A 20,142-nucleotide genomic window follows, 5' to 3' on the forward strand; every position below is an offset into this window, starting at 1 on the left:
CAGCTCTAGCAATGAACTCTGAGGTCACTTCAACTCCTGCAACAGCCCAACAGCCACTTCAGCTCCTACAGTGAACCTTGTGGCTGTTAAAACCCCTGCAGCTTGTCCTGGACTTGCAAACAGATGCACATAGGGATTAGTTCATATATGTTTGCAACTGCATATGTTGTATTTGTTTGAAAATACACTAAATATATATGTATAAATACATTTGTCATAATTATTATCCTTTTCTTTTTCTCTTTGTCTCAACCCATAAACCTTAAACCACAGCACTGCCCCGAGACACTTAAGGATTTCCTTGGGGCTATTCAATCTGATCTAGTCATACACTGAAGAGCACCAGAAGATCTCGAGGTTTTCTCAGGGAGCAGCTCCTGAGGTATATTCCTTACACCAGCTTTGGAAGAGGCCTCCATCCAATTCTCTGGTCCTGCTCTAAAGGGGCCCTCCTGTTATGGCAGTGCCAGCAAGGAGACCAGCTCTGACAGACCTGTTCATATTGCCGGCTACTGACTGCAGCCCTGGATTGCTGCTGTAGAGACAACAGGACGGTCGTGAGACACACAAGACCTTCAGGACTGCACAAATGAGAGGACTTGAGAGCACTGTGGTAGTGTAAAGAGATCAGAAATGAAAAGAGCACGTTGAGCTGCTGTCTGTGGCTGTACCTCCCCAAATCCAGACAAAGTAGGAAGAAAGAAAAGCTAAGTAAAAGTCTATTTTGAAACCTTTTTAGGTATCTTTTAACGTATTCGGGGAATCTGGATACATGTTTACATGAGCTCTTGGAGTGAAAAAATGGAAATTAGTTTGGAAAGAGGTGTAATACAATTTTATTTTTAAGTTCAATAATATATATATATATTTTTGCACGTTGCTATATCTCACATAATCAAACAATCAAAGATGCATAAAACATAAAGAACCATCATTGGGAATCCTATGATGAAGCTGTACATTTTATGGAAGCTGGAATAGTGTGTATTACAACACCTTCCTGAGAGCGTGCTTGATCTCCCTGTTCCTCATGCTGTAGATAACAGGGTTCAGTGTTGGAGGAACCACTGAGTACAGAAGTGCCACTGTCAGATCCAGGAGTGGGGAGGAAAAGGATGGGGGCGTCAGGTTGGCAAAAATGCCAGTGCTGACAACTAGGGAGACCACGGCCAGGTGAGGGAGGCACGTGGAGAAGGCTTTGTGCCGTCCCTGCTCAGAGGGCATCCTCAGCACAGCCACGAGGATCTGCACATAGGACACAACTATGAAAACAAAGCAACCAAAGCCTAAACTCACACCAAAAAAGATAAACACAACTTCCCTGAGGTAGGATGCTGAGCAGGAAAGCTTGAGGATCTGGGGGATATCACAGAAAAACTGGTTGACAACATTGCCTTGGCAGAGAGGCAGTGAAAACGTACTGGCAGTGTGCAGCAGGGAATAGAGAAGCACAGTGCCCCAGGCAGCTGCTGCCATGGTGGCACAAGCTCTGCTGTCCATCAAGGTCCCATAGTGCAGGGGCTTGCAGATGGCAACATAGCGGTCATAGGACATGATGGTGAGAAGGGAATACTCTGCTGAGGCAAAGAAGAGAAAGAAAAAGAGCTGTGCAGCACATCCTGTGTAGGAGATGGCCCTGGTGTCACAGAGGGCGTTGGCCATGGCTTTGGGGAGAGTGGTGGAGATGCTGCCCAGGTCGAGGAGGGCCAGGTTGAGGAGGAAGAAGTACATGGGGGTGTGCAGGCGGCGGTCGCAGGCTATGGCTGTGCTGATGAGGCCGTTGCCCAGGAGGGCAGCCAGGTAGATGCCCAGGAAGAGCCAGAAGTGCAGGAGCTGCAGCTGCCGCGTGTCTGCCAACGGCAGCAGGAGGAACTCGCTGATGGAGCTGCTGTTGGACATCTGCTGTTGTTGGGCTTGGAGTCCTGCTCAGAGTGCAGAAGATAATGACAAGTCCAGACTATTCTCAGAGACACTCCTCCTGCTATACTATGAAATGTTTTTATTCTCTTACAACAGTGTACATTTAGCACCATTACTTGCATTTAATTTCATGTATTTCAACATTCCTTAAGCAGAAGCAGCATATGGAGCTCTAACCTTACTCTTATTTTCTTATCCCTTCTCCCTGGATATTTTCATCTGTTTCATGTCTCATATCTTTACCCCAAGTGCTCTTAGAGCCCCCTACCCCAGCTTCTGTGGCATTCAGTTTCAGTTAGAAAATGCTGCCTGTTTGTAGGATAAGAGAATTATTCATGCCTACAGAAAATGATGATAATTCCATCCTTCGAGAAAGGGGAGAGTGAAAGCACATCATGTGTGACTCTTCACAAAACAAGCAATTGATTGACGAAAAATTCTCAGAAATCTTATTGCCCCTTTTAGATTTCTGACTCCAAACCTCTGCCTCAGAAGAGGAAATGTAAACCCCCTGCCTTGGCTCTCCTTTTGCAAAGGACCCTAGGAAACATACTGTTGTGCAGTGGAGCTGTGATCTCCTGCCCCAGGCAGCAGCTGTGGCAGCACAAGCCCTGCCGGGGGCTCCTTCCCCCCACACGTCTCCCTGCAGCGCCCTGGGCAGCTCCCCGGGTAGGCTGAGTGCTGAGCCTGGCAGGCGGCAGAGTCCCATACCCGGCACACAGCCCCTGGGGCACAGCAGGGACCCTGCTCTGCAGGACAGCCCTGGGCACCCACCTGCAGCCCCGGCTGCACAGCCTGCAGCCATACAGGGGCAGCCATACAGGGGCTTTTTCCACAGTAAAGAAACATGCAGTGCCTGCATCCAGATCTGCTATGGGATGTCCCAGATTTGGTGATCCCTCCAGGAAAAGCAGCTCATGGTCTGCAGTGAGACTTACCCTGTCATGGTCTGTGAGCAATGCTCCTGCAGTGAGCTCACAGCCCGCTCACACCACACACATCCTGCAAGCTCTCTCCAGTTTCTCTCCTCTCCTTCTGTCACCTGCAGGCTGTGCTGTGCACAAGAGCTGCTCCTGGGCACAGCTGTCTCACTGCAGCTCTGCCCACTTGTATGAGCTCCCTGTGTCCCAGCAGCCTGGACAAGCAAGCAGCAGATGATGTCATTTTTATCCTTCCCACTCATGTCCCCTGACACATCCCTGGGTCCTCATGGCCAACAGCTCCTGAAAGACAACAGCATCATGACTGTGCGTTGAAATTTGCTCAATTAACCACCACATGTCCAGTGGTCAGTGACTGATTGGAGACATATGGGGAGTGCTCCCAGAGTTCGTTTGACAATGCACAAAGGGCACCCAGACAAGGAAGGCGAGGTTTGGACTTTCCCTGTGCAGGGCAGTGATCCAGCTGAGGCAGTGCAGGAGTCTCATCCGTTGACAGAAATCCTGGAGCTGAAATGGGATTCAGCTCCCTACACACCCACAGGAGCTGGGATTCCTCTGGTTCAGCTCAGAAGTGCACAAGGAGTTGCCTGCATGTGAGCTCCTGCTCTGAGTCCTTGGTACTTCAGCAGGGAGGCAGCTGCTCACACACAGACACTGGGTGATGCCCAAGTGCCTGGGCTGCTCCTGATGTGTGCCAGTGCTTGTAAACCGTGTGGGAAATCCCTGAGACAGACAGCTCCTTCCTGGGCTTCAGCCGAGGGCCAGAGAGGGGATAGCACCGGCTGTCTGGTGAATTCACTCACAGTTGCAAGTGCAGCACAGGGCCTTCAGCAAAGCCATGCCCATGGTGTGTCCATGCTGCTACGTCACCTCCAAGACCTACGATAGGTCTAATGCCTGTGTGCCACCTTCTGCGCACTAGTACAATAGATGAGCTATCCAGTCCGGCTATGTCCAGTGATGCTTTCCAGTGAGGATGTTTACTCCTGTATTTTTGCACTAATGCAAACACCAACGCACAAGAAGCTAGAAATCTTGGTAGAGCTGCTGGCCTGAGCTCCTGTTTGGACCATGGGGACACAGTTGAATGGCTTCCACAACTGCACTGTAGCACAAGGGGGATACAGAGTCTTTAGGATGGATGGGCGAGGAGATAAAGAAGGGTGAATGCCCTCTGTGAGAGTGCACTGAGCTCTGCCTGGGGATGGAAGAACAGACAGGTAAGAGCTAATGGAAATGGCCAACAGAGGAGACCAACAGTGTCTTTTCCTGTCTTCCTGATCAGGGAGAGACAATGGAAGGTGCCCTCTGCAGACAGATGGGAATCTGATGTTGTCTGTCCCTTGTGCCCTTTGGGAGCCTTTTTCAATCCAGTATGTGCTGCAGGGACAGCACAGCAGGGCATGTGGCATCCAGAAGATCCATGGAGAGCACAGATGGCAGCTTCTTGACCAAGCAGTGGAGGAACCAAAGAGGAGAGGTGCTCTGCTGGATCTCATACTCTCCGGCATGGAAGGACTTGTGGGAACTGTGAAGGTCAAAGGGACAACAGGCCATGTGCAAGATGCAAATGTATCTCTTTTTATTTATTTATTTATTTTGAGGCTGTAAGCTTAATAGTTGATCATAAATGTCAATAAAACTGAAACAAATAATTGAAGACAAAGATGGAAATCAATGAAAATGTGTTAATCCTTCTCAACATGAAAAATTCTCATGAGTCTTGTTCCATTTTAAGTTGTATGTATGAATCTTTGAGATGATTTGATGTCTTTTTTTTTCTCTTTCTTTTTTTTCTTTTACTGAAACTACAATGTTTTCCAGAACTGTGTTTGCTGGACACAAATGCCTTCAGGTTCAGAGACACAGACAGCGGTGCCAGTGCCAATGCCCTGTGACTATAGCCCGGTGCCCAGCACTACTCTTCCCTGCTGCCTATTTGATGTGTCTCATCCTCCAAGTGTTTTCAGCTCTCCTAAAGAAATGGCCATGGTTAAGGGCATGTTTTCAGCAGGCCATTTGGGCACACACTACTCCCACTGCCCTCCAGATTTCTCCATCCCTTGCTCTTTGTTCAGTCAGATACCTCCCAATTATCTGTCTGTTTTCTGAATTTCAGGGGGATTACTGGAATTTGTTCCATCTCCCCAAAGTCTGAGAATCAGTGAGAATGTGTTAACCCGTCTCAATGTGTGAAATACTCAGTAGTCCTGATCAGTTTTAAGTTGATACCTCTCAACTACCTGGCTGATCTATCCCAGGGAGATTACTGGAATTTGCTCTATCTACCAGAGTCTGATGGCCTCTGTTGTCAACTACTTCACTGTGATTCAATCTATCCTATGCTACCTCAGTATAAATCATTTCTTTTAAAAGTATTCCATATGAAAGACAAACTTCAATAGATGCAGCTTGAACATGGCATGCAGTTGATCAATGTGTTTTACTGTTCATTCAATTGCATCACCTTTCCTTCCATTTGCTGGCCAGATAAAAAAGAGAAATCTTTAATTTTCCATGTGCAGCTGGTTCTCTGAAGAAAGCCAGTGGGAGTTGGTGCAAAGCAGTTTTTACACTGAGTGGATGAATGCAGAGGAGAAGAGTGATGTGAAGAAAAGTGATGCAAGTCCCATAGGTCCAATGTGAGCAGAAATTGGGTGGGGAGGTTGAGAAGGACCTTTGTCAACACAGTAACAGTACAGAACTCATTGGGACATCCTGGATTGGTATCAGTTGCACAGTGCTGCTTTAATACCAGCTATAAAGAAAGAGACAATAAATTTATAATGGATTCTATCTCTTTAATCTCTCTCCAGATATCCCTCCTTTTTGCTGAACAAGTTCTGATAACCTGAAGAAGATAACAAGATGGCATAAAACACAGGAGATTATTTAGGTTATAATGGGCCCCAGGGCGCATTTGATGCTGAGTCTATAAACCTCCAGTGCAGAGAGAAGTTTGCACAAAGTGCTCAACAAGACAAAGTCAGAAGTAACAGTGAAGTTTCTTGGAGTATTAATGGGCCCACTGAGGAACATTAACAAGCAAGCTTCCCAAGGGACTTGTTAGAGAAGATAACTGGAAGCCATGACTACAGGCAGGCAAAGGCACTGGCATGCTAAGAAACCTCTCCTTTGCCTTACGAAGCAGACAGGTCAAGCCCTGATTGCAAGACCAGTGGTAGAGAGGTCCTGTATCTCATGTTGGCTCCGGGCATTTCCTGGGGCAATGGGTTGGAGGTCTGTATGATGTTAAATGAAAGACATGGGGACAGAAGATCCCAGGCTCTACATGTGGTGCAAGGACGCTGTGAGGTTCATGTCCCATATGAGACCTATGTTTCATTGCAGGATGTGGGATGTGAGAAGGGCCCAGTCTGAACAAGCAATCAATCCCTGTGAAACTCTGAATTTCACATCTCTCAGTTCCAGTGCCCTCCTTTGCACATTCTCCCAGAGTTGTTGTCCTTTATGTTCTGCGGTGCCCAGAAGTGCACCTAGTGCTGCTAGTGAGGCAGTAGCAATGCAGAGCAGAGAGGGACGATCCAGCTGGCAATAAGTTGCTTCATGCACTCCAGGGGACTGTTGTCTTTCCTGGCAGCCTTGGCACACTGCTGACTCACATTCAGTGTGATGCTGACCAGCACCCCAATCCTTTCCAGTCAGACTCCTCTCCAGTGTCCCATATCCTGTCAGTGTGTATGTCCAGCATTGCCCCTACCCAGGTGCACAATCAGGCACTTGTTCTTGTTATACGTTATGCACTTGGTGCTTAGTACCAACTGATACCCACTTCTCTGACTTGTCCACATCTCTCTGCAAGTCCTCTCCACCCTCAGTGGAGGCAACAGCACCTCCTCATCTGGTCTCATCAGCAAACTTGCTCAGAACATCTTCTAGTCCTGCATTCAAGTCATCTGCATAAACATGAAAGGAAAGTCGCCCCAAAATGGAACCCTGGGGACCCCAACAGTGACCATCTACCAGCCTGATGGAACCCACTGACTATAATCCATTGGGACTGACCTACTGGCCAACTGCTCACCCACCACATTGTGTTTCTGTCTAGCCATATGCAGAACATTCTGTCCAGAAGGTTGTTGTGAGAAACAGTATCAAAATCTCCACTGAAATCCTCAAGGATTACATCAACTGGCTTCCCTTGGTCAACTAAATGGATAACTGTGTCACAAAATGAGCTTAAATTAAACAGGACCTTCGCCTCACAAACTTGTGTTGGCTGCGACCAATGACAGAATTGTCCTTCAGCTGTTTTTCCATAACTCCCACCATCATTTTCTCCATAATTTTACCAGGCTCTGGACTGACAGGTCCATAATTGCCCATGTCATCTTTCTTGCTCTTCCTTACAATGAGTCAACATTTGCCAGCTTCCTGTCAGCTGGCATGACCCTAGACTTCTTTAGATGCAATTGAAATGAGAGCCCAGAGCACACAAAGGCGTCATCATTGAAAGAAAGTAGATGTGCCATAGCTTTGCAATGCCTTGAACTCCAGAGTATGCCATAAATGGAGCAGAGGGGAAGATTTGCCTCTTCTGTAGTGAACTCATTCATTTGGTAAGCAGAATAACACTACCTGATACATGGGGACTGTGTCTCTGCTCTGCTCTCCTCAGCTCACAGGGCAGCGGTGCAGGGTGTTGCTCTCATGTCAATGCAGGTAAACTCACTTTAACCTTTTTCCTCTGTAAATGCTTCCTCTATTTCTATGCTCAGATACACTTCCACATTCCCTCAAGTACACTTCCATATATCATTAACAATTACACTTTCTTATACCATCAAAACAGTTTGTCAAACAGTACAGTTCTTCAGTTCACATAAACTCCCTTAATACAGTCTGTATTCTTCAGCTATAAACACTGTGCCACAGAACCAGCACTGATTGAACCACCTCCCTCACACACTTCCTCGCAAGCAGTACATAGTATTACATAAATGGGTTGACACTCATTGGTCGGGTGGAATGTACACCTCTCCTCAGGACAATCTTACTAATCTACAGAGTACAAACTCCCGTCTTCTTACATACAAGCAGAAAGTACTTATGAGTGGACACACAACACAGTCTTTCACTTTGTCCGTGTCTGGCCATTTCCCTCACAGGAGGAAGGAAACACGGGTCGGGACTCGGCACTCACCCTGCAGCTGTTCTGTGTCTCACTCACACCACACTTACTCTGACATTTAGATCAAAAACCATGGTTTATTCATACTACACAATGCTGACAAAGTTTTCTAGCTGGAATCTTAATAACACTCATACTCTGGTCGACCAGTTGCAAACGTTAATGTTTTTCCCAGAGTCGGCTTGACACACGGTACCAAACACTTAAAGCAGATGATAATATTGAACATACAAACTATAAGCCCCGTGATTACAACTTGGAGAACCCAGGCTACCATTTGACAGGCTATCCACTATATCCCATACCCGTAGGAGACACCAACCTAGGTCCCTCCTATTGCCAACCACCTAGGAGAGAGTATTTGTTCTTGTTTCCATTCATATGACATACAGTTCCCTTTCATAGGAACTCACCCAAGGAGTCTTCCTACCCAGCTGGCAACCAAAGCCATGAGCTCACCTCCCTGGGAGCAGCACGTATGGCTGTAAACTGTGTAGGATGTCTCCTCAAGACATATGGGCTCCACTTACCATACACATACCTGGTCCACCTGTGGGTGGTCCTTGTCTGTCCCTGCAGTGATCAGGTGAGGAAGGGAGTCCTTCAGAGAAATCTCAGGGTGTGCCAAAAGTGTCTCCCTCTCAGCTGGTCCTGCAGCGAACAGAGCTGGTCCCACCTGGGCCGCCAAATTGACTACAGGAATTGAACTCTATAACCTCTATAACTGATACAGTCTCCCATGACATCCTTATAACAAAGCTGAGGAAGTATGGGATAGGTGAGTGGACAGTGAAGTGGGTCGAGAGGGACCTGGGCGTCCTGGTGGACGACGCATTGGCCATGAGCCATCAGTGTGCCCTTGTAGCCAAAAAGGCCAATGGCATCATGGGGTGCATTAAAAAGAGCGTGTCCAGCAGGTCGAAGGAGGTGATCCTCCCCCTCTATTCTGCCCTGGTGAGGCCTCATCTGGAATATTGTGTCCAGTTCTGGGCTCCCCAGTACAAAAAAGACAGGGATCTCTTAGAAAGAGTCCAGCAGAGGGCCACTAAGATGGTGAAGGGCCTGGAGCATCTCCCCTATGAGGAGAGACTGAGGGAACTGGGTCTGTTTAGCCTTGAAAAAAGAAGGCTGAGAGGGGACCTGATCCAGGTCTATAAATATTTGAGGTGAGGGGGGTAAAGTGTTGAGGCCAGACTCTTTTCAGCAGTGTGTGGAGACGGGACATGGGGAAACAGACAGAAACTGGACCATAGGAAGTTCTGCACTAATGTGTGCAATAACTTCTTTATGGTGAGAGTGAGAGAGCACTGGAACAGGCTGCCCAGGGTGGTTGTGGAGTCTCCTTCTCTGGAGATATTCAAGACCTGCCTGGATGCCGAGCTGTGCGACGTGGTGTAGGGAACCTGCTTTGGCAGGGGGGTTGGACTCAATGGTCTCTGGAGGTCCCTTCCATTCCCTACAATTCTGTGATTCTGTGAATATCATGGGGTGGTTTGGATGGGGAAAGACTACCCCTTTGAATGACCTTTTGTCAGGGCATGTCCTGGGATTCCTAGGATTCTCAAAATGCAGCGTTGCTTCTGTCACTGATACATGGGGCCCTGTGTGGGACAGAGGGAGGGTCCATGAGTCCCTGGCCCACCTGACTGAGTATTTCCATGGTCTTAGCAAAGACATACTTACAACTTGAGAATGACAGTTAGCTGCGTTCATGGTGGCATGGCCACTGCTGATGGCCTTGAACTGTCTGAACATAATTGAAGAGGCTCAGGCTGATGCAAATCAGCTATTGAATGATAGTGTTGAAAAACTGGAAAGACAGGTGGCAGTTTTGATGGGGAAAAAACCTAATTCAATCATTCTCCTATGGAAGATCAGGGACATCTCTCTGGAGGACCGTGGGGACCCTGTACAAGGGAATCTGTATAAAATGGACTCTGTAAATGAAGGCACTAAAAGGTCAGATTTTGAGGTTCCATTTGGACTAGATCTATTTGAGATCTGACTGATTGTAACCCTAAAATGAAAAAAAAAAATAAATAAATGCAGGATAGGCTGGTGGGAGTGCCCTGACCAGTGTCCAAACCCCAAACCCTGCTGCCCATAATACAGCAGCTGAACTGATGGATATAGTACAGTGGTTTAGACAGAAACCAAGAGAGCATGCCAGCATAGCTGCTCTGGTTATGGGACATGGAGGCAGAAAGCGCTGTGGTTAATGGACTGGAAATTTCAAAACTGACATCCATTACTTCTCACCCTGCCTTCAGGCAAAGACTGTATGCTCTGTCCAACATAATGAGGATAGATGTGTGTCATATAACATGGCCAAATAAGAATGACATACCATTAAATATCAGCCTGTAGTCCTCTATGGAAGACTAACAAAATTATATTAGAGAATTAAGCATGAAAGAGGCTATCTAGGAAGATGATTTTGAGAGCCCAGTCAATAAATTTTTTCATCAGGAATGAGGGATCTCATCCTACAGCCATCACCTTTACATCAGGATGGGTCTATGTTATCCATACTGAACCCCCCAGTGGCCCTCAGGTGCTGTAATACAACAGGCTGCCCAATTGATGGGGAGACAAGAGTGCCTATGGCCAGATGCAGGCTCTGAATGGTGGTGGAAAGGTCAGAGAACCATCTGCTGCCATGACTTAGGCATCCAGCCCCTAAGGTAATCCAGTCTGGACCCATTAGAGTCTTGAGACAGCAAATGTTTAAAGACCAGATTAGAGCAGGAGTTCAGTTTAAAAAGATCGATGGACAGCATAATCAGGAAAATATCTGTTAAACAGGCCCAAGCACTGAGTATTTATAGTCCAACCTTTTCAGCCAAACTAGATGTGAATGTAACTCAAGAAGGGTCTGGATGGGGGCTCTGGCAGAGCCAGAGTTCTTTGTGAACCCCTATGAGGTTTTGGTCACAGGTTTGGCATGGAGCAGAATAAAGATACATCTCTATCTATGCCTGTTGCGTGTTGGAGTGCATGCGCAATGCCATGTGGAGGGCTTATCACAATAAAGATTGGCGGATTTGCTGTGTAGACCTGTCAGAACTCAGATCTGTGTTGTGCTTCCTGCGGCACCAAACGCCCAACAGTGGCAGTTCCGTGTATTGGCCAGCAGGTGGCAGCAGAGACCACGGAAAGAACGTCTGCGGGACAGACCCTGGGGATCCGTTCCCTTTTAATTATAGGGGAAGAACACAAAGATGGAAGAGGAGGGAAGGGGGAAAAAAAAAATAAAAATAGAAAAAATCAAACCACAGCAAACAAATAAAACTTCTCCAAATGTAGCAAATGTGAATCTCTGTCAATAAATAAATGAGTAATTGAATTGATATCTGTTTCCCCTCTCCCCCCCCCCCACAAAACTTCTGAGATGAAAAAAAAAAACCTGGTATCAATTGGACAGATGCACACAGTGAAGCCAGGGATGGTCTGAAACGCAAAGCAGCTGAGCAGCTTTTAGAAGAAAACAGAGTAGTAACAACTTCTGTACCTACATTCACCACTCTGAGATCCTGTCTGGGTCACCCAAGGCTTGTAAATAACCACTGGGTCGGTTCTGATGTCGAGTGATTTGTTGTCAGTTCTCTCATGGTTCTCCGGTCAGTTCTCCGGTGCCAGGATCTGCCACAGGGCATTCTGACCACGGGCATCATGTTTCTACGCTGCCGCCTGCATTTAACAGGCAATGGGACAGCCCAGCATGTGCAAGGCAGCACCTCTTTCACACCACCAGAATGTTTAAGGCTGTTGGGATTGTTGTTAGCGTCCCATTAACACTGAGGCTAGAGATACCCTAAGGATTGACATTACTATTAGCATTACTTTGATGGTGCCCTATCTGGGTCATTTCCAGGGGATGTCAGGAGTAAGGCACAGTGTCAGGAGAAAAAGAACAGACTCTGTTACTTTATAAACGTGATAATAGAGAGAGTTCATTGGAAAAAATACAACGCTTAAATAATACAAAGCATGCTTCTGATTGGATGCAGGCATCATCTGGGCTCTGATTAATATTACTTCTAAGGTAAAGATTATTGTTACCTTAATGATTGTTTTTTGGATTATGATCAGGGTTAAGGTTCCTTTTGCTACAAACTTCTAGCATCATTTTTGTTGTTACATTTGGAGTTAGAGACTATTTTAGAATCAGGGTAAGGGTTAGGATTAGAGTTACATTGCGGGTTAATGCTGTTGTCTTTACAGCTCCTGTGAGGGTTGGGGTCTGGGTCAGGTGTTTAAAAAACGAAATGAAAAAAGAATTAAAAAAATATATTGAAAGCTTCAGATTTCCTTAATCTTTGTGGAAATCATATAATGTGCAACTCAGATCTACCTCTTCGTGCAGTGACTGCCTGTAAATTTGCTGGAGCCTAATATAATATGGCCTTGTGCTTTCCGCTAACTCACCTTCATTTCATTTTCATTAAATTTGCTTGGTAGTCTGATTTTGGTGTGTGGATATTTTAAAACAATCTAACTGACATTGGCAAAAAATTAAAAATAAATTAAAAAATGCATGACAGCATCAATTGTATCAATTTTTATAGATAAGAAGAGCAGTTTTCCTATGTTTTCTGTGCCTCTTTACTTTCTTACCCTCTCCCCTTGTGTGAGAAACTCTCAAAGTCAAAGCTTTCTAGTTAGGCAAAGATGGCAGCGATAGCAACAGTGCTTATTCATTATTGCAATACTGCGCGCACATCCCCTATTGGCAAGGGAGAAATTGCACACCAGTCAGTGAAATCAATTCTGTTCTGTGCCCTAAACTCAGTGCAGGTGATGCTCTCATGCCTCTCATTGGTTGAGCATCTCAGGCTCACAGACTCCTCGAGACTGTTGCTAGGATTCATTTCCATAGAAGGTCAATTACCAACCTCTTGTTTTTAGGTCTGCCTTGTACTTTTCTGCGGAGAGAGAAGGGCAATGTTTCCAAAAGTCAGTACATTCATTCTGTCCTGTGCTGGGCTCTACCCACCCTGCGTATTTATCTTGTGCTTGTCTCAATTCTCCCCATGTCAGAATGCCCCCAGTCTGAACTTAACTCTGTTCAGCAACTTTCTTGGTGGAAAAACTACTTATACAGCTGTTTTACAAGAGGGTTATACATTCAGTTAGGGCCTACACTATGTACCGAAAATACTGGAAACTTCCACTGCAAAAACACAATCTACCTCTCCCATCTGTGCAGCCTTGCAGACCCAGAGCATGCCAGGTTATTTCTGCTTTCATAGCATTTGCATGCTGTAGGGTGAGCAAAAGGTTCTGCTGCTTGATTCTTCTGCAAGAGCTGCCTACCAGCAAATGGTTGCAGGGATGGAGGATGTGACAGAAAGCATTTGTCTCCACAAGAGCAGAGTTACATTCAGTGCAGAGAGTGTGAGAGTCAGGTTGGTGTGGAAAAGCACTGACACGCTGGGGATGATGCAGTGCTCACATGTCTAACACTCACAGACATTACTGTCAGAAGGATGGTGCTGTGTTGTGCTTCTACCTTTCGCAGCCCCTGGAGAAATGCTGTGGCACACAGAACACCTTTGTATTGCACTGACTGCTGCCACGCAGCATGGATTTAACACACCAAATACAGAGGAGCATGACTGCATCTAACTGCCCTGAGAAAAACTACTGTAGCTGAAGAGATGAGGAGGCAGCTGCTCATCTGCAGAACAAGCAGTACTGCCAGACATTGGGCCAGGTGAGCACCTCCTGCTGCAGCGTGATGATGACAGAGCTGGAGATGATCTGCAAAGCCAGCTTCAAAGTGGGAGACATGAGTCAACATGGCAGGAGGACAGAGGTGTTAGGGAGCAGCCAAGGCATCAAAGAGTATCCAAAGGCTTTGAAAAGTATCACAAAGCAACAGCCAGGAAGACTGGGATTATCACGAGCAGCAACCTGGATGCTAGAGATTATTTGCTCCCATACAAAATGGTAGAGATCTTGCTGCAGACATCCCAAAGCCAGGCAAAATGGGAACCCAGAGCTCTGCCTGCACGAACCCCACAGCCATAGTGTTGCAAGCTGAGCTGCCTTGCTGTTTGTTGCATTCATCCCAATCCCTGTGAATGAAGACTCAGAATGCAGTCAAGGCGATGATTGAGCATGAGAGTGACTTTATTCAATAAAAGACAGGAGGGCTTGAGAGGTCAAGGGTGAAGATGGGACTCCTCTTGTCAAGATGAGAGTGGCTCAGAGCTTGTGCTGCTGCCTGGTGCCTGGGACTGGCAGCCTGACTCTAAGTCCCCATCTAAGATGCTCAGCTTCACCTCACTGATGCTGACCTGCTCCTGCATGCTGGTGCTGCTGCTGGGGCACTCGGGCTGTGCTTGGGATGGGCAGCACTGCAAAGGCGCTGAGTCACAATCCAGGCAGGTGACTGCTGTGTCTGGCAGGCTCAGGTCAGGAGCTTCAGCAGAGCCAGGAGATATGAGAGCATGAACGTGGATGAGCCCCTTGTGTCCATCACTGTTACCATGTGGAAGGCTGTCATCCGAATTGCAGTGATTCGTGCTTAATAAGAACTCTCCATTGATGGAAACACACTGCACATCACTACTTGGTTTGGATCTCTGGGATTGACAAGGGCTTGAATCACCTAGGAAGGCATAGAAACACAAGGGTTAGTGTCAAACATTTGCAAGTTGAATCATGAAAGAGGTTGTTGATACTTGGTAATAGAGTGGCGGCAGGAAGAAGCAAATAAGCTTCAAGCAACAGAGCCACTGTCTTGAAAGTGATCCTCATGCAGGTCCAGCTTGTGTGTTGTTTCACTGTAATCTGCTTCTTTGGGTCTACCTAGTGGGCAGCAGCACTCGAGCTGTTACTGATATCATTGAAAAGAACTGGAGACAATCGTTCTATTCCTAAGAGCTTCAAGGTGCCTAGAAGCACAAATAGAAACCAGCAGTATTTCATCACTTCACCAAAAAGGTCAAACACCTGAGCTGTGAAGAGCAGTTACAGAACCTATGCATAAGATCACACCAGGCATAGTTTGTTCTAACAACAGTTATGGCACATAGTCCATTTCCTTCAATATTCCCAAAATGAAATGATGTGGAGCATTACAGGGAAAGAAACACTGCACACAGACACTATGACCCTGATTATACTCAAGCAGCAGACTTAAAACAAGTCAGAGTTTTTGATTCCAGGATATTTCAGGACCTATCATGTGTGAAATTCAGTTACACAACAGTGCCTAGGTGCCTGCATTTCAAGCAACTTTCAGATCACAGCCATGTAAAATAAAAACAAATTCAGTGCAGAAATAGCAATCCTGTACCTTAATACTCATGAGATTATCCATTTTTTACAGCACTCTGACTAAGTTCTAAAACTTGCTCATCCCAGTTCACTTCAGCAAGTTCCACCAATTCAAGCAACGCAGTTCTGAGATCCTGTGTATGTTAGGCAGATAGAATTGAACAGTGCAGAAATAGTCTCTGACAGCTTTAAGAGCTCCGTTCTGCTTACAAACTCTCAGTCCAAAACTATTCTCAGTTTTAAGGAAATGAACACCTGAAGCAGTTGGATCATCTGCCATTTGCCGCATTCTGCTTCTTGGCATCATGATTAGCACAAAGGGTTTTCTGCTGTCCTGCAGAGATGGACAAAGTCCTGCTTACAAATGGACCAAGTTTCAGTGTACAGCAGAGTTTGTACCAGACTAAAAAGCCACGTCATTCAATTCATGTGCTCAGGTTGTTATGCACTCAGAAAGGAAACAGAACCAACTGTTGAATTCTGAAGGCAATCTGTGGGTTCCTACATTACCTCCTGATTCTGGAAGAGGAAATTCTAATAGCAAATGCAGAACTTTGCTCTTCGTAGACATGAGAAGAGATGGCATTTAGCAACATTCCTTTCTGGGAAATCAAATGATGTGTCTCTATTTTTACTACAGATAGTATAGGGAGCAGCCAGTTGAAGAACCACATACAAAAAAATCCAGCCCATTGGCAAGAAAATACTTCTCCTTAAATTCTGTATGCTATCATGGTACAGAATTAGGCTACAGTGCCACATAGGCCAACCAAGTGTAGAACCAAATCCACAAAATACTGGTAGACAAAGCAGCAAAAACAGGGACAATATTCAGCAGACAGGCCTTTCTACCCACAGCTCAGCATGTTCTGCCATCCGAAAAGCAAGGCCTCTTGTCAAGCTCAGCTATTTCCCTTCTCAGTGTATTCTAGCACCACTGATACCCACTGGTATCCTCCTGTAGAGTGCCATCATATTGTCATCATCCAAAGGAAAAACTCACACAGCAGAGCATACAGCACTACACCCATGCTCCAAATATCCGCCTGAAAAACAAAAAGACAAGCTTACAAACCTGAAGCACCTCAAATGGCTTCCTGACAGACTGGATTGTCTGCCCTTGCCAAAGCCCACATATAGCCCATGAAAAGCTGGCTCTTTCCCTCAGGAAAAAAAAAACCTTATCGTCCCAGAGAAAGCATATAACCCTCATTCAATTGTTCTTCCACTCAGCTTAGAGCACTACTAAAGCCAGCATCTTCATCTTAGCTCATCACACTGCTGCAGTTCCTTTTACAAGGATTTCACTGGCAAAAATGAAATCAAAGCCGTCACAAGGGATTTAGCACAGTTACGTGTTACTGGATATGAGAGCTGTCAGCACAGTCACCTGTCTGGCTTTGCTGCTGTTCTATTTATGTATAGGCACAACAAGGTTCAGACACCTCACAGTGCAATTCTCACTTTGACTGTAAAGAAAAAGGAGGCTTGAAAAGCAGTGTGTGGAAAACAAAGAAACAAGAATTAGAACAACAGTGGGGCCATGGCACTTGTAGGAAATGCTCCGCCTTTAACAGTGATTCAATGAGGATGAGGGCATTCCAAACCAGACCAGTTTGGACAGATTAACAACTGCAAGTAGTGGGTTCCAAAATTCCAGACATGAAATCAAAGCTGGAAAAACTCTTCACATTTTCATCTCTCAATTTTTAGTACATTGTGCATTACAACGGAAACAACTCTTCACATACAACTTGGAATCTAGAGACAAGTCTGACAAAACAGACTGCACAGAAATGATGGATAATTAACAGAGCAAATTGCTCTTTCAAACACTTAGTAATAGAAAGAGATCTCTGAAGTTGCTGTTTTGTAGAGCCCCAAAGCAGTCGCTTGAGACAGTTCAGGATTAGCCTGAGACAAACCAGCCAGCTGTGTGAACTGAGACCAATTGCAATTTTCCAGTCTGTGGTCACTGACAGCTTCTGAGAGCTACCAAGCAATGCAACCTAGCAGAATTCAGAAGGGAAACCAAGAGAGCCTACCTGAGCTCCACTGCCTTTAAATGCTCTGTGGAGACATTTGGGTGATTCTGCATGGCTGAAGCAGCTCTTTATTGCTTTGTATTACTGCAATCATCTTGCTTGTTTTAATGTACGTTGAAATGAGGTGTGTATTACGGCAGTGTAAAACCAGTGGGAATAGCTATGAAGAATACAAAATGAACAAGCTAAGACAGAAAGTGGAGAGCGGAAGTTATTTGAAATTATCCCTTTCCCAGAATGTAGTAATCAAGCAAAAGTATTTACAAAGTCCAAGAAAAGGGGGATTGAGTTCGAACGAGGGGACAATCTAAGGCTTAACTATTGCAGAGGGGCTTGGGTAAGCAGGATGTCAGGTCAGATGAGAAAAGAATATTTTGAAACTCCATTGTCAGCGTTACGGGGAACACTGGGCAAGGGACCAGCTGGAAACGGTTGCAGGCTGAAGTCAATGCACAGTTTGATGAACAGCCGTGTGCTTCCGGCTGGATTGTGGGCTTCTGAGAACATCCGACCCCGACAGCTCCAGAAATGTCTTACAAGAAGGAGGACAGACAGCGTAACTGCACGTCCTCAATTCTTTTAAGGTTCACGGAGAGCCTGATTCATTATGTACAGTGCGTCTGGGCTACACTAAGAAGTTACAAGCTGAAGAGGAATTGATTTGAATAATGACATTTTAGTAAAGAGCATTACAGTATTTTTTAAAAAAAGAATAAGATTTAATACATTACACTTATAAAAATCGATTGAAACAAAACAGAGTTTGCAACAGTAAAAAGCCGCATTACATGTCATGAATTCCAATAGACAGGCAATTCACTGCATTTAAAACACATCTGGTCATAACTTCCCTCACAGCATTCTTGACTTCATGGTTCCTCATGCTGTAGATGAGGGGGTTTACTGCTGGAGGCACCACTGAGTACAGAAGTGCCACCATCAGGTCCATGGATGGGGAGGATATGGACGGGGGCTTCAGGTAGGCAAAAAAGCCAGTGCTGAGAAACAGGGAGACCACAGCCAGGTGAGGGAGGCATGTGGAGAAGGCTTTGTGCCGTCCCTGCTCAGAGGGCATCCTCAGCACAGCAAGGAAGATCTGCACATAGGACACCACTATGAAAACAAAGCATCCAAAGAATAAACTGGCACTAAAAATTATAAACACAACTTCCCTGAGATTTGATTCTGAGCAGGAGAGCTTGAGGATCTGGGGGATTTCACAGAAAAACTGGTTGACAACATTGCCTTGGCAGAGAGGCAGTGAAAACGTGCTGGCAGTGTGCAGCAGGGAATTGAGAACCCCAGTGCCCCAGGCAGCTGCTGCCATGGTGGCACAAGCTCTGCTGTCCATCAAGGTCCCGTAGTGCAGGGGCTTGCAGATGGCAACGTAGCGGTCATAGGACATGATGGTGAGAAGGGAATACTCTGCTGACATGAAGAAGGAAAAGAAAAAGAGCTGTGCAGCGCATCCTGTGTAGGAGATGGCCCTGGTGTCCCAGAGGGTGTTGGCCATGGCTTTGGGGAGAGTGGTGGAGATGCTGCCCAGGTCGAGGAGGGCCAGGTTGAGGAGGAAGAAGTACATGGGGGTGTGCAGGCGGCGGTCTCAGGCTACGGCTGTGCTGATGAGTCCATTGCCCAGGAGGGCAGCCAGGTAGATGCCCAGGAAGAGCCAGAAGTGCAGGAGCTGCAGCTGCCGCGTGTCTGCCAACGGCAGCAGGAGGAACTCGCTGATGGAGCTGCTGTTGGGCATCTGCTGTTGTTGGGCTTGAAGTCCTGCTCAGAGTGCAGAAGATAATGACAAGCCCAGACCATTCTGAGAGACACTCCTCCTGCTATAATATGAAATGTTTTCATTCTCCTACAACAGTGTACATTTAGCACCATTACTTGCATTTAATTTCATGTAGTTCAGCATTTCTTAAGCAGAAGCAGTATATGGAGCTCTAACCTTCCTCTTATTTTCTTATTCCTCCTCCCTGGATATTTTCATGTGCTTCATGTCTCATATCTTTAACCCAACTGCTCTTAGAGCCCCAAAACAGCCTCTGTGCCATTCAGTGTAAATTCTAAAAAGCTGCCTGCTTGCAGGTTAATTATTCATGTCTACTGAAAGTAGGGATATTTTCAATTGGTTCCATCCTTCAGGAAATGGGATACTGAGAGCACATCATGTGTGACTGTTCTCAAAACAAGCAATTGATTGAAGAAAAATTCTCGGAGCTGTGACAGCCCCTTTTACATTTCTGCCTCCAATCCTTTCTGCATTCCCCCAGAACAGGAAATTGAACCCGCTGCATTGGCTCTCTTGCAAAGTACCCTCACAAACATACTGTTGTGCAGTGGAGCTGTGATCCCCTGTCCCAGGCAGCAGCTGTGGCAGCACAAGCCCTGCCGGGGGGCTCCTTCCCCCAAACGTCTCCCTGCAGAACCCTTGGCAGCTCCCCGGGCAGGCTGAGTGCTGAGCCTGGCAGGCGGCAGAGTCCCATACCCGGCACACAGCCCCTGGGGCACAGCAGGGACCCTGCTCTGCAGGACAGCCCTGGGCACCCGCCTGCAGCCCCGGCTGCACAGCCTGCAGCCGTGCTGGGACACACAGCCCTCAGGGCTGTGATTTCATACTGCAGCACAGAAGCCCTCAGCTGGAACCGAAGTCTTTTTCCACAGTAAAGGAACATGCAGTGCCTGTGGCCATGTCTTCTATGGGATGTCCCACATTTATATAATCCTCTATTAAAAGCAGCTGCATTACCTACTGCAAGAGACTTACCATGACATGGTCTGTGAGCATTGCTCC

General features: G+C 46.4%; 1 protein-coding gene across 1 annotated transcript in view; it reads left to right on the top strand.

Moving 5' to 3' along the window:
- Positions 1–18,008, top strand: part of LOC146752298 (myosin-binding protein C, fast-type-like) — a 62,343-nt gene extending 44,335 nt beyond the window's left edge. The window contains exon 3 of the mRNA XM_085532050.1: positions 17,933–18,008. Coding sequence (XP_085388176.1) covers positions 17,933–18,008 — 76 coding nt within the window. The remainder of the gene's footprint in view (positions 1–17,932) is intronic.
- The last annotated feature ends 2,134 nt before the right edge of the window (positions 18,009–20,142 follow it).

Source organism: Coturnix japonica, unplaced genomic scaffold, assembly GCF_054131305.1.
Source record: "Coturnix japonica strain WE unplaced genomic scaffold, WE-NBRP24 Scf047, whole genome shotgun sequence".
Lineage (NCBI taxonomy): Eukaryota > Metazoa > Chordata > Aves > Galliformes > Phasianidae > Coturnix > Coturnix japonica.